The 15,590-nt window shown below is 38.9% G+C and overlaps 1 protein-coding gene across 1 annotated transcript in view; it reads right to left on the reverse strand.

Moving 5' to 3' along the window:
• Nucleotides 1-15,562, reverse strand: part of ATP6AP1 (ATPase H+ transporting accessory protein 1) — a 50,931-nt gene extending 35,369 nt beyond the window's left edge. Inside the window, exons 1-5 of the mRNA XM_041471451.1 lie at nucleotides 15,329-15,562; nucleotides 8,852-8,978; nucleotides 8,681-8,749; nucleotides 1,716-1,909; nucleotides 607-650 (exon numbers count right to left, since the gene is read on the reverse strand). Coding sequence (XP_041327385.1) covers nucleotides 607-650; nucleotides 1,716-1,909; nucleotides 8,681-8,749; nucleotides 8,852-8,978; nucleotides 15,329-15,423 — 529 coding nt within the window. The 5' untranslated portion in view covers nucleotides 15,424-15,562. The remainder of the gene's footprint in view (nucleotides 1-606; nucleotides 651-1,715; nucleotides 1,910-8,680; nucleotides 8,750-8,851; nucleotides 8,979-15,328) is intronic.
• Between the last annotated feature and the right edge of the window lie 28 nt (nucleotides 15,563-15,590).

Raw genomic sequence — 15,590 nt, forward strand, 5'->3', positions numbered from 1 at the left:
TGATTTCTAATTTAGAGTAGTAAGTGAAAGCTCTGCAATGAGATGCCTCTCAGTGCCATTTTCATGTATGGCATCTCTTTTTCAAACAGATGCTAGGCAAGAAACTTTTTTTATAGTATTATATTGAGAGATTCAACTTTAACAAGTAATGTTTAATACACTGCAAAACCAATAAAAGACTGATATCAAAGGCACAGAAGGCCATCAGTATTATAAAGATTAGAAAAACATTTCCTATTCATGCAGACACCCTTTGTTGAGACAAAGGCCCTGGAATTGCCAGATGAGCCTGGCACCTCCAGCTGCCAGTGTGCAAGGTGAGATGGGAGGAGGCAGCTCAAGTTGCACAGGCTTGCAGGGGTTGTGCTCAGAGAATGAGCAAAGGCCCGTGCCTGAAGGAGACGTGAATTTATCAAGCTTACATTTCATGTCCCAGACACTTAGTGTCTGATTAGAACTAAGACAACCAGAGCTTATAGAAGGGGAGTGGGATAAAAGCCTTTAAATGGTAGTAGCAAAGCAAAGCCTGGGGACTAGAGAACGCTACCGGCTCAAGTGAAACCACAAATGATGAAATGTTAGTTATGTCTAGGTACTATTACTTACCATTTTCAGCAATTGCTTCCAGGGTGGAAATCTCTTTTAAATCACTAGAGAAAAAGAGGGAGAAAAATAATTTAAAATCTTTCCTAGGCAAGAATGATGTGAATCAGAAATGTATAAAGATACTGACTGATGAAAGGATTACTGTCAGTCCCTAGTCATTCTTTCATCTTCTCCTAATGACCCTTTTCTTCTGCAAAGCCATTAAAAATGTAAGGACCACATCTTCAGCTGATTCTTAAACCCCTCAAATTTCCTAGGCAGCAGAGAAGCCATACTACTGACAGTATTTTGGTCAGCCTCTGAGAAGCCTTTTTTTTTCATTTGGTGTTGGCCCCTTGTTTAACATTTGTACAGGAGCTCTTTAAAATTGTTATCATGCCTCTTTTTGTGTAGTGATGTGACAGCTAGAATTGCATTTGTTTAGGACACGTTGATATCTGCACTTTACACCAACATGTACAAATGCCCAAGTAACAAGCTGGGAAGAAGAGGAAGCAGAAGGAGCTCAGCAACCATGCCTTTTATTTTCTAAATATACATTCACCTGAAAGAACAGTCTCTCCCTTTCTCTGTTAGATCACAGCCCTCATAGAGCTGGAAACATGGAGAATTAGTCCTCCTCTTCCTTCCATAGCAATGGAAAATTAGGCTGTTTACTTGCTTCAGGTTTGTCTGTATGTTTATTTGCTTGCTTATTTATCTTGCCAGTATTTTTGACCCCTGGAATGCCTTCTAGCAATTAATTCTGCAGGTAAATCATGTGTCGAGTAAAATAATTGAGCCTTTCTGCTAAAAAGTGCATTGCCATTTAGTTTTATTAGCTGCCCCTTTGTTCATATAATGAGGCAGACAAAATAGGAATGCCTGACTGCCTTTCTCAACATAATTCATCTAGTACACCTGGTAAGCTTATCAGGGGACTTTGAGAAACCCTGAATTTATCCTTATAAGAGAAACAATTTTGATAGCCCTACAAGCTTTCACTCTGTTTGTTTTTTGGTTTTTTTTTTTAAATTTTTATTTTAATTTCCTGAATACAACTGACATTTTCAAAAGCTGGCTGAGTCATGCACATGTGTGGGTCAGCTCTGTTAGTGATAAGCCCCTACCTGGTAAGTGGTTGTAGCTGAACCACCAGTAAATTTGGGTGAGATGCATTCACTTCCAGCTGAGAGACATTGAGATTAGTTACATTTGTTAACTTCCAATCTCCTGATTCTTGAAGAACCTTCAGGAGAGAGCTGGTAGCCTTGCAGTCAACAGCTGGCAAAACTAAAGATGAAGGAGAAGACTGAAGAATTTCCTGTAAAAAATTTACAAGATTTTTTTTACTTGCTTAATATTCAGTTGCTTAATAATCAACATTTTTTATAATGTATCCTTAATTTAACATTCAAGGTGAGGGACCTCCACAGTAAACAGCAATGTGAATTCTCACCAGTTTGATGGATTGTGGTTTGCAGGCTGCTCCTGAAATTTCTTGCAGCAAGCTTAAAGCACTCAGTAACACCAAATTTTTACTGTCTTCCACATGTATGGTGGAAGAGGAGAGCTAGATGATGTAGAAGTTCTCAAGCTAAGAGTGTCATTGTTATGAACACTGCCAGAAGCAAAGCTCAGATGACTCTAACTAAATGCCCTTGGATGTGAGAAAGATCAGTGCCAGACACCCCCCGTTCCAGCAGCTCCATTCAGTTAAGTCATACTTGGAATAAAAAAACATCCTGCATTTGTGTACATCCTGGTGGTACAGCACATGGTACAGAAAAATGTCTGATTTGTAATTATTAATTTTAAAAGCTGCAGATTTCAGGCTCTGCAGAGCTTCCAGACACACACAAACAAAATTCATGTCGTGCTTTCCACCTTTTTGCTCAAAGTACTCATTATAAACCTCAGGCTGCATTGGTTCAGATAAAGCATCAGGGTATCATCCACTTCATTTACAAATCTGATAGCTGAGCTCCTGATATAGACACCTGAATGAAATTAATTGAAAAATATTCTTTACATTTGGAACCTGCATCATCAGAAAACATCTTTCCAAGCTTTTTTCTTGATAATAAAATTAACCTGAAATATCTGGGGAAACAAAATGCAAGATGAAGATTTGAAAATTATCAAAATTAATGTAGCGCATATTTAATGTTGTGGTGGGTTGACCCTGGCCTGATGCCAGGTACCAACCAAAGATGCTCTATCTTTTCCCTCTTCAGCTATACAAAGGAGAGAAAATAAAAGGTTCATGGGCCAGGGAGAGTTCACTAACCAATTACACAAGAAAAACAGTCTTGACTTGGAAAAATTAATTGAACTTATTAATAATCAAATCAGAGCATGACAATAGAAATAAAACACAAAAAGACCTTCTACCCACCCCTCTTCCAGGCACAACATTACCCATGACTCTCTACCTCCTGCCCTGCAGTGGAGAAGGGGGACAGAGAATGGGGTCTGTGGTCAGTTCATCACACATTGTCTCTACTGCCTCTTGGCAGGAGGACTCCTCATACTCTTCCCCTGCTCCTGCGTGGGGTCCCTCCCATGGGAATCAGTCCTCCATGGACTTCTCCAAGGAGAGTCCTTCCCACAGGCTGCAGTTCTTCACGAACTGTTCCAGCATGGGTCCCTCCCATGGGGTGCAGTCCATCAGGAACAGACTGCTCCAGCCTGGGCTCCTCTCTCCACAGGTCCTGCCAGGAGCCTTCCCACAGGGTCACAGCTTCCTTCAGGCACCCACCTCTCGTGGCACTGGGTCTCCATGGGGTGCAGGTGATCTCTGCTCCCCCGTGTACCTCCAGGGCTACAGAGGCACAGCTGTCACACCATGGGCTGCACCACGGGCTGCAGGGAACCTCTGCCTGCTCTGCTGCCTGCAGCACCTCCTCCCCTCCTCCTGTGCTGACCTCGGTGCTGGTTTCTGGTAAGTTCTCACTCCTCTCTTCTTGAAACACAATTGCTTCTGTGCAGTAACTTCTTCACCTTTTTAATACGCTGCCACTGTCTCTGATGGGCTCAGCTCTGGCCAGTGGCGGGTCCCTCTTGGAGCACTGACACTTTTGGACACAGGGGAACCTTCTGGCAGCTTCTCAAAAAAGCCACCCCTGTAGCCCACCCACTACCAAAGTCTTGCCACAGAAACCCAATACAAATATAAATACTAGAAGATATTTTTCATTGAGTCCTAGTTTAGAGCTTGTTAACTTTGCTTTTGTATTTTCTACATTTAAGTCCAGATTAAGTCTGTCACTTGATCCAACACTGAGATCTTCAAGCTGTTACAGACTCTCTCTCTCCCTCCCATGCAAGTGTTGTGGTGATCCTAACACTTTTCTCCTATTATTATTTTTTTTCCTTTTTTTCTGTTCTATGACTGCTTTTCTGACCTGCTCTCTAATTCTTTCTAATTGCTCACATCTTCCTTCCTAGGCAAAGGCTATAGGTACTTCCATATTTCTATAGATGCTCATAAGGTAGGATTATATGGCATTGTCTGATTTACCAAACTAAGACAAAAGTAACTGCAGAAATTAAAATAGAGCAGAAAGCATTGATCTTGTGTACAGGTCTTTGAGTAGTGTTTTTAGCACCTCCTGGAAAAAAAAAAGATGAAACATCTAATTTTAATTTGTTTACAGATTTGAATTTAGACCTCAAATTCTGATCAATTCAATGATTTAGTTTTATTCTCAATGTTTTAATCCCTTATCCCATAGCAGGAGCCAGAATGGCAACCGCCATTTCATCCAAGGATATTAAGCAGATTACTCATTTAATGTAGAGTAAGATATAAAATGTATTATTACTTAGTAATATCTTAATTGTGCCTCTGCTCCTAACCAGCGCTGCACTGCCATCTGTCTCAGCTTCCAGCCGCTGGTATTCAGCTGCTTTTCATCCTAAGGGTAGACACAGCTGGATATCAACTCAACAGCCTCAGGCAGGCAATCTGACCCCATGCCTCTTTGTCCTTCTTGCCATTTGGCAACTGTGCGCTTTTCTTTACAACACCCATATGTTGCTTTACACACTTTAGGATTTCAGCTACCTTGCTTGTTGAAAACATGAAAACTCCAAAAGGGGGTGGAGAATGAAGAAGATGTTGAGAAACACCTGATTTTGCATTCTGTTAAAGGAAACCACACAGTAGTTAGGAACAGGAGAGAGACAAGGAGAGAGAGGACGGAGAAAAGAAGAAGGGGAAGGTTTAATTTTAACTTTCCAAATTTTATCTATCCCACAAACTTTTACACTGTAGCCATGTCCTTCAAATGTATGCATAAATCTGTAAGCTATAATTTTAATGAAAATTGATCTGATGTACTTTATGTGATAGAGTGTGTTGCAGCTACAGGAAGTGTTGTTGAAAAAACCCCCATGCTGTACTGTTTAGTGGGAAACATGACACCAATTTTTTTTTTTTTTTTCTGAGGGTTACAGACAGATCCAAGGGACTGTCAAGAAGAAAACCTGAAGTCCAAGAATGGGAGGAAGCATTTCAAAGAATAAAATACAGATTATAACAATAACAAAGGATGGGGAAAAGATTGATGTGGCCTTCACAAAAAAGTTTTGCCTAGCAGTTCTGCTGAAGATACCTGAAGGAGTCAATGTACTAGCCATGTACTCTAGGAAGCTCTAGATGGTACAGTCTCCTTGGACCCACACAAGGCATTTGCCAGAGTCTTGAAGCAAGCACTACTAAAGAAACTGAGCTGCTTTGGAGAGAGAGGTAGTCTTCACATGAAGGTAGCTAAAGAATAGACAACGATTGAGCAAGCAAAGGGTATAAAAAAATCTGTTACTGCACTAGGGTCTGTTCTGTTCTATATGCTCCTAAACTCTCTGATAAAAAAATAAATATTGACCTAATGGGACTTGCTCATTATGCTGATTTTTTTCAGGTTAGCAAAGGCAGTGTCTGACTGATGAACTACAGAAGCAGCTCCTGGCACAGCCTCTTGGTCAACTGACTAACTGATAAGATTCAACATAAATTGATTTTAGCACAGTACAGGGTGACAGAAAAACAAACCTAATTTTACATACACAACAATAGGTATTAGACTCAAACTGAGTATTACCCTTCAGTAATGAAACCTTGAGAATTACAGCAGCTCTTTGAAAATGGTAATTCAGAGTCTGATAGTGACCAGGATTGAAAAAAATGAAATATTAATAGTATTTTAGAAAAGGCTAGAGAACAAAACATCATCATGTCACTGAATAAGTCTATGATGAACTTTTATCTTGATTATTATACAGTTCTGTGCAGATTCCCTTGTCAAAAACTAATATAATATCATAAAACTAAAAGAAAGAAAATAAAGACAGTGAAAATTTTATTAGAACCTGTGTATCACATGTGACTAAATAGTATTGCTCAGTCTATGACCTCTCAGTGAGGACAGGATGGAGTTATCAGACTACAAGTGGCAATGACTTACAGTCATTATTATGCAGATGCACAGCTGGTCACTATTTGGAGTGTGTTAATATACACTGCAGTTCTAAGGAGCTGGGCATTGTCTAGGGAAAGCCCAAGCTAATATTAAAGGAAAATAGTCTGTAGGGTAGGTGACTTCTTGAGAAAGAAGTTCCCCAAATGCTAATCTCTGTATTTTATTATTTAATTTAGAAGTTGCTTGAAAGTTCAAGATAAATTATCTACCTATAAGATTCCCTTTGTATTTACTGGAATAAGATTCTTTTATTGCATGCAAACCCATTGATAACAAAATCTCAGAACAGCTGCTAATGCAGCTGAACAAATCAAATATCTGAAAATGTTTCTGGGGTTTACAAGTCTATAACTCTTTTTCAAATAACATTTTCTTCTTGTAGAACACATGCTGTTACATGGTCTTATACATTCCAAATGAAATCTCCAACGTAGGTTTATGAATAAGTTTGCATTTCTGAGGTTCATAAAGGAGGATGCTTGAGAGCAATGGAATATTTATTACAGCTTCACTGATCACTTGTGTAATATAGACTGTGTAGGTAAAAACCTTCGGATTATGCAACATCAAGGATTCTAATTTCCTCAGAGAGAAAATTCAGACCTGACTTTCACTCTGTCCTGTGTTGTGTGAGTATTGCTGCAATCTTTCACAGCATGATTAAGAATTGATTTCTTGCCCAAAATATCTCAAGTGGAGTTCAAGTAATACATAAGCAACCCAGCAAATTTTTGTAGACTCTATTATGCCAAATATGGATGACTACAAAATTCCTTTACTGGCCCTGAGAACTAAACCCTATGCAATAGATATTGGCAAAACTCTCTCTATGGGCAACCAGGTGAAAAGGAAGTATGCAGTTTATACATCTCATTTTCTTCCACTCACATGAATGACAATGAGATGTATAAACTCACTCACTCACCTCCATCAAACTACACTGAAAAGCATTAAGATTGTAAAATCCTATAGAACGAATGTAGGAAATGCTGGAGTGAAGGTGAGCAATTTGTAAAAATAAACTTTCCAGTTTTAAAGAAGCCACAATATGGAAAAAACTTTCCAGCTTCAAGACAGAGAGGGAACAGAGGCAAAGTCAGAAAAAGACCAGTTAGTGACATTTATTCAGATTGTTAAATACTTGGGGTAGGTGTTTGACCTGCCAGATACAGACAAAGATTTACTTAAACATGACCTTTTGTTTAGCTGAGGACCTCCTTCCCAGCCCTCACTAGATCCCCAATCCCCTTGTATAACACCTGATTTCTAAACCCATCAGTCTCTGGCCTTATCTCTAGATTTAAAGCCTTTAATCTCTATCTACAGTGCTGATGGAGTCCCGATTACAAGGCAAAGAAGAATGTTTTAAGTACTTTGATATGCCTCTTAAACATGGAGGGCCTGCTTAAATAAGACCCACCACATTATCAGGAACTTGCAATGTCATGCATTGCAATGCATGTCAAACAGCTGAAATTTAACCAGTTTTGTAGTCAGGTAGCAACCAAAATTTGCTCAGGACACAGCCTAAACCCTGAGAAGGTAAGACATAGCAGAGAAGAACCAGTGCATCTGCCTGCAGACACAGCCACTGAGCCTTACAGTACAGATGATTATGACTCCCATTCATTCCTCAGAAAACCCATGTAGATACTCTGAATAATTGTTTCTCTTCCAGCATCAGCATTAAAATTCTGTTATACGACAAAGAGATTAATATCTCCAGTTCCACTTATACAAGGAAGATGTGAGGTTCTTAGATGTAGAGACAGGTATTAAGTGAATATTTATGTATTTAATTACATATAGTGCTTGCTGTGTGGTGCTTGGGAATTTGCACTCCCTTGTGTGCTCTAATACCATTAACATTACTAATAGCTCTGTTCATCCTGCACTGCCTCCAGGAATATCTTCATGACTTCCACAAGCGAACATTTTGTCTAATCACATTTCAATAAACTGTCATGTAAGTACAACCATAGATGCTCTGCACAAAATCTATAAACCTTCTCAGTGAGGACAAAACTTGAAGCTGTTGACTGAGTCAGGATGATTCCATCTTAAATTCTGTGCCTAGAGCTTACTTCAAGTTAATCAACTAGCATTATTTTTTTCATGAATATTAAGGCAATATGGCATCTAGTGATATATCAACTTAATAAAAATATAAAACAGTTAACTCCCAGAATGAGCCTCAATTTCTGTAAAAACAAAATAGGTATTAAATTCTGAAAATAAGAAAAAAATTATTGGTTCCTATAAGTTCTTTTCTTCCTATGGCTTCAAAACAGAGTTTTGGGGTGTTGGTCGGGAAGTTGATATTGTTTTTTATAATAGAAAACTGCAGCATATTTAAGAACAATTTTTTCAGTTATGATGAATTGTGAAAACTCAGTCTTTAAAACTAAAATAGCCACAAAGCATGTATCTGCAAACTCACTTTATTTCCTTTAACACATCTGCTTAAACTGGAATAATCTCAATAATTTAAACAGGAAAACTTCTGCAACTCAGTGCCCTCTTCCAAGTTATTTTCTCTGTGCATCTTTCTTACATCTTTCTTTTTCTTTTTAAATACTGCACATAAAGAAATAAATGAGATAAATGCTTGCCTGAACATTTTGAAATGGATTCTTGTTGCCATAGGATTCACTGAAGTACGTGAAGTCATCTATGCTAAGCTGAAAAACAAAGAGAGTAGGTTGGTGAGAAGGAGCCATGGCATCTTATTTAGGTACAGACTTGTGCTCAGTATTGGTGAGGAAAAAAAATGGTTTACATACCCTATCTTGCAGGAACAAGACGAGGTTTCTGGAGTTCTGGGTAAAAAGAGGTTGCAAGAGTGCTGTCAGTTCCTCTGCTGAGACAACTTGTCCTCCATGCACTGCAGTCGCTGGATTCCACTGCGATCTACAAAGGAATAATTCCTTTCTCTGTAGAATTTTCTGCCAATGATGACACCTTTCTTTAAATATGCAGCAGCAGGTAATGAAATCATCTTTCCTTTAAGATCAACTTTGCAGTTCAGTTTACTTTCATTCTACTCAAGAGAAAAAGAATTTGCTTGTTTATGCCTGTATCAAATTGGCTGTATTACAGAGGGGTCATGTCTCTCTCTATTTTCTTGTTTGTGTACAACAGCAGAGTTGCATCTTTTCATAAGATGCATTTTCATACTTTCTAAGTGCAATGAAGAAGAATACATTGAAAACATTCAGAGAGAATTCCCAGATGGCATCCCAACTCCCAAAACACTTTGCAGTGCTGACAGATGGAGGCCAGGAGGAGTAGAACTCAGACTAGATCACAAGTTGTCTTAAACTAGTATTTTTTAATAGAACTTTTGTTAGTACTAGTGTCTTACAGTGCCATTGTACACAGGTTCTCTCCTAAGGTTTTCATGATGAAGGAACCATTCTACTGAAGCCACTCAGAAAAGCCACCTTTCCAGAAGCAGGAGCTTTTCTGAATGGAATGACTCAAAGCACCCAGCTTACAACTCTTTTGCCAGCCTGTCACTATGAGGACTGGACAGAGAAATAACTCATCTATTTAGTTCTGCTTCTACAGGAAACAGGCAAAACAAGAGGTGGCTTTTTCTTTCAGCGCCTCATTGGGATTTTAACAGTATGCAACATGGGTCTGTAGGGGTGAAACTTTTTATGAGCGTTTTCATCCTAGGTGTTTTGACTAATGAAAATTGTCTTTGGAAAAACAAACTGAACTTGATGCATAATCTTCCATCTTTGTCCAAGTACACATCAATTGCTAAAACCTGAGAAAACAGGTTGACACTCTAACTGGATCTAATCACAATAAGTCAAATACAGGCAATTGTTGTGTGCTCTAACATAATTTATTATTGATTACAATTTGATCAAGTTGAGATAAAAATTAAATTTTCTAACCCAAAGCAATTTGCAAATGACCATTGCACAGCAAGCTTTCATGAATAAGAACAACCTCCATCTTAAGATGGAGGCGGAACAGGGTTAATGAACATATAGGTGGAGTTCAATGTTGTTTTTTGGATAAAGAAAATCTAAATTGCACTCCAAGTCCTCCCTGCAATTCCAATGAAGATTGCTGAAAGTGAATTGAAAGCGTGAGATTGCACCCACGGCAGGGGCCAAACCAGCACAGTCCTGCAGCACCAGGTGATCCCCATCTCACTTCGGACTCTGGGCTTTGGGAAAGCATTACAGCAAACTCTGGATGTGAAAGACTCCTTCAGGACAATGTGCTGGAGATGTGAAAATTAAATTCTAGTAGAACTTTTGCCTGTCACTTTACAAGCTTTAGAATTAAATCTTGCTGAGATGAAGGAAATGGTTTTTTATTGGTTGAAATTATCTGATATTTTCTTAGTTTTAATCAGCATCTTCACTTTGTTAATTTGTGCTTGGAAATCCATATTAACTTATATTTATGAACATAAACAACTGAGCAATTGCAACAGGCATGCCTCAACTTTTCAGAGAAGACAAACCTCGCAATTTAAAAAAATTAAGTATAATATTTTAAATGAATATATTTGAAAAAACAGAAAGTCCAAAAGATTCTGAATGACTCTTCAGAAACTGACTTTCATACTGACTTTTTGCCTTGCATGGCCACATCAAAATATTAATGATATTAAAGAAAAAGCAGATAGAACAAATTAAGAGATGATAAAAAATGGCTTGTGTGAAAGAAAATGACACTGAATATCTTGGTATATTTATTTAAAAAAACAAAACGTAAATAAGTCCATTTCATACCTAAACTTAGAAAAAAGAAATGAAACTTTTGAGAGCTTTGGGGACTTGCAATTAAGACAAAAAGGTAACAAACGCACATCAAACAAAATGAAATTATTTGAAGCAGCACAATGATAAAGGCTTTTGCTGTGAACTCAAAACCTCAGAAGTTTAATGATCCTCTTTTAAAACATACTTGCTTCTAAGAAATTCCCTGTTCCTTGAAGCAGTTCTTGTTAGTTACCTAACCTTGAAAACACCTTTTGTGACACTTTTTAACTTTCAAGCAGTCAACTTTAGTAACTTCATAATCATAAAGAAAATCTACATCAGTTGATTAATAATTCTATTAAAATGCAGCATTTGCCTAATACTTATATTCACAATATTTTGCATGCATTTATTTTGCTGCCTTTTACCAGTTTGCTGAGCACTATGCATGGCAGTAGGGAAGGCTACATCCTTCACTGAGGGACCTGTTGTTGTCTGCTTGGTGCAACAACATTCCCAGCATGGTTCAGACAGGAAATAGAACCACAGAAACATTTAGGCTGGAAAAGACCTCTAAAATCATCAATTCCAACTGCCAATCCAGCACTGCCATGTCCACCAGTGAACCATGTGCCTAAGTGCAACATCCACGTGTTTTTAGAACATTTCCAGCTGACTCAACCACTTCCCTGTTCCAATGCCTGACCACACTTGCAGTGAATAAATTTTTCCTAGTATCCAACCCAAACTTCCCCTGGTGCAACTTGAGGCTGTTTCCTTTTATCCAATCACTTGCTAGTTGGGAGAAGAGACCAAATCCCACCTGGCTACAGCCTCATTTAGGAGAGCTGTAGAGAGCAATAAGGTCTCTCCTCAGCCCCCTTTTCTCCAGGCTAAACACCCCCAGGTCCTTCACCACTCCTCACCTGTGCTCCAGCCCCCACCCGCCTCCTTGCCTGGTCAGGACCTTTTACTGGGTGCTTTACTGGGAGCTGCAGGGTGAAACGGAGATCTGTGAATGCCAGGGGCTCGTGGATACACCGAGGATGAGCTTCCCTGACCACAACCAAGCAGCTCATCCCACTGAACTCCTCACCTCAGGGACGGATGAACGGTGTGGGACCGGCAGCAGGCCAACACACACAGAGATTGCTCTTACTGGCTGCTCACACAAAGCCCTGTGCCCAGAGACACGCAGCCTCCTACAGCCACCCACGTGCCAAGCACAGAGAACCCCCTGCCACTGCACCAGCGGGGCTCAGACCACAAGCATCTCTGCTAACGTACGTGTGCAGGAGCACACAGCTTCAAGGAATCCTAGGGAAGCTTTATGTTTGAGGAAACTTACAACTCTACTGCTCTCTCTTTCCTCCAACAGTCAAACAATGCCCTAAAGAAAGTGAGGAAAGCAAGCTTAGCTTGATATTTTGCTTCTTTCTTATACCTCACTGCTCTGACATGACAACATGATCTTCTTTCCTGAACAGTATTCTTTCTGGAATTTGAGCAATTAGGTTGATGGAAGGAAAGATTTCAAGATTTCCTGTACCTGGACCCACCAGACGGGCTGATGGGAAGACAACAAGGCTTCTAGCAGTCTAACTCGTGATTACATTTTTGCTTTGTAGCTGGCTTCAGAACTCTTTCCCACAAGTTATTCTTGTCAGTTGTCTCTATCAGTCACCCTGTGATTACCATGTAAGAAATCATGCTTTCCCCTGCTCAGGAGAAGTAAAATAGCTTTCATGCTGGCACTCAGTGCCTCCATTGGCATCCAAAAAAATTATAGCTAAAAAAAATGTCCTTTCTATGTTACACCTTCTTTCAGTAGATTTATCAGTAAAGTCCCTGTAGTTTAGGAAACAGTGCAAATCTACTAATTGGCATTAGCACTTTCTCAAAGTCACTTATAACCTGGGTTTACCAGAATGGGATTATTTTCCCTATATAAGCGTAGCATAAAAAAGGAAGTAATATATTTTAGAAGACTGTAGGCAAAAATCATTCCTAAAACAAACACATGAGGGGGCAATCACAAAAAGCTATTTTTAACGAATTTATTTGCTCAAACTCCTTCTCTTTTTCTGTGGAGGGAAAGAAATCCTTCTGAATATTAGCTCAAAATGGCTAAATCAAATTTGTTCTGTGTATCATATGCAAGAAGAGCCTCTCAACCTTCCCTACTTCAAAAACCCAACCAGGGAATATTAGTTTAAAGGCTGATTTAAAATAAAGGTCAAATTTTCCACACCAAAGTTATTTGAAGAACATCCAGTGATATATTCTTTTGTGAAAAACAGGACAGTGTGACATACTGAATTATTCCCTAGCTGAATTGAGAAAGAATGTTTTTTTAAAAAAAAAAACAATTTTCTCCAAGTAGGGATCTGCATTTTACTTTCTAGAGGAAGTTATTCCCTAGTTGAATTGAGAAAGAATGTTTTTTTTTTAAAAAAAAAAAACAAAAACATTTTCTCCAAGTAGGGATCTGCATTTTACTTTCTAGAGGAAAGAGGTATTTGACTTCCTAATGTCTCTGTGAGAACTGATATCATACTTCCCGTTGTTTTGTGCACTGCATGTGTTTGTCAGCTGCAGGTTTCACCTCTATCTGGCATCTAACATTATCTTTAACAGTATGAATACAGTATAGTAATAATGCATAAAACAGACTGTTACATTCTCTGATACAGCTGTCCTGAGACATGGCTTGGCAAACACTGGCTACTTCTAAATTAGAACAAAATGTAGTATCCTTCAATTATTCAATACCAAATCCTAACAGATGACCTGGGAAAGGGTGATGGAATAGATCAGTGAATCACAGCTTCTGTGGATTAATGAATTGCTAAACTTTTATACTGGTGGGACATATTCCTCTTCACAGAGTGAACAGATATCCATAGATATTGTAGATAATAGATACTATAGATAATTTCTAGATTATAGATGTAGACATTATAGATAATTACTGCAATTCTGTAGTTAACTTTCCCAAGACTCTTAATAGCAATTTCCAAATTTCATAGGCCTGAGGATGACACACTGCAAACCTTGCATCACTGTGAAGTACCAAATGTAAAGCACAGTTAGGGGTTAGCAACAGGAAGTTGCTGTTAGTGTTACATTGTTTTATAAAATAACGAAAAACTTATTTTCAGCTGCTTCACAGACCTTGACCAGAACTAATTTTGGCCCTACAAGAACTTTACTTTTCAAAACGTAAATACCATGGTTGGAGGAACACTTCTTCCACAAAAGGTTGTATTCCTGGAGACGTGAAACTGACTACCCAGTCCAGTATCCTGGTTTTCTGCTCTAAATTTGTATAAACCAGAAAAATCTGCAGTAGAACAAGCTGCTAATTACATCTTGATGGAAAGTTTGCTTTTATGTCCACATGGGATTAAGTGATAAGATCTTGTTTATATATACACAGATATGTTTTTATATAAACCAGGAAGTAGGACAAAGGAAGCACTGATCTTTTCTTGAAAATGCTTAGAATCACTTTTAACCTAAGAACAGTGCTTTCCAACATTTACTTTGCTTTTAAATACAGGAGTATTACACAGGGTTAATACGCTCATATAGGTGCCTGTCTTATATAATGGTGAATTACTAAGTATTTTGAATATAAAATTGCCTTGATGTTGAAATTTTTTTTTTTTTCTTTTAGGGGGAGAAAACAAAGAAAACAAAGTGAAAGCTAAAAATTCAAACATTTTCAAAACACGCAGATTTCCATATGCAGAGTTTCAGGTTTTGGAAATCCATAAAAGATGAGTAAACATATGGCAAAGGTGGTTAATAAGTGGCCCATATTTTTCTGACAACTTAAAATATTCAGTATTCACCTGAAGCTACTGCATTGCCCAACCTGCCATATTTCTGGAAATCCCAAGTAATGGTACAAATCCTTGAAGTGATCATGAATAAAATTCCTGGTTGGTTAGAAAGAGGTCTATACCTGGTTCTTTCAAAGCAGCTTCAAAGTCCTATTTTATCAGAATATGCAAAACCCTGAATTTCAAGTGTCTCTGGATCTGTTAAGACTGCAGTTGTTTCTAACATCTGATGCATATACATACAGCAATGTACTTAACAACCTGTATTTAAATGAACATTAAAGTGAAAAGTCAGGGTTCAGAAGTTAGGAAATCCAAGGTTTAAAAAACTACAACTCAATGTTTGGTCAGCTCCTTTTTGTGTCACTGCCTTATGTTGTGGCTTTAAGCCCTAACATCTCTAACAGTAGAGTTCAAAGATGCTTTAGGGTGAATAAAGCACACCTACTTCAGATTAGTTTACTGAATTTCTTTACTTCTTGCTCAGCTTAGAGCACTAAAATTATAAATAAAAAGGCTAAAATCATCTGTTGGCTTGTTTGACGGCCGAGGTGCAAATTTATTTCTTGGATAATTGCACTGCCCATAGCTGACTTACCATATTCGATGGCACAACACATTCTGTGCAGACACACACAGAGCAGGAGCATAAGCAGGGACACACTTCGATTCGATCTCTTACCTCCCAGTTGACCAGAGCAGCATCGGCACATGGTGCAGGGACAGGGAGGTGTGGAGCAGCAGGGCGAGGGAGCAGAGCAGCGCGGCTGCAGCCATGGCAGCGCGGGGAGCCGAGCGTGTGCGCAGCTGCCCGCAGCCGGCCGGGCTGCGCCTGACGCCGCTCCCAACAGCAGGGGGAAATTCAGAACGCCAACTTCCTTCGCCTGAACTTGGGAGTTACTCCTATTTTTAATGCTTTCGGATTTGTGATTTAAACAGCTCGT

The sequence above is a fragment of the Pyrgilauda ruficollis genome, unplaced genomic scaffold, assembly GCF_017590135.1.
Source record: "Pyrgilauda ruficollis isolate IOZ18807 unplaced genomic scaffold, ASM1759013v1 scaffold27, whole genome shotgun sequence".
Taxonomy (NCBI): domain Eukaryota; kingdom Metazoa; phylum Chordata; class Aves; order Passeriformes; family Passeridae; genus Pyrgilauda; species Pyrgilauda ruficollis.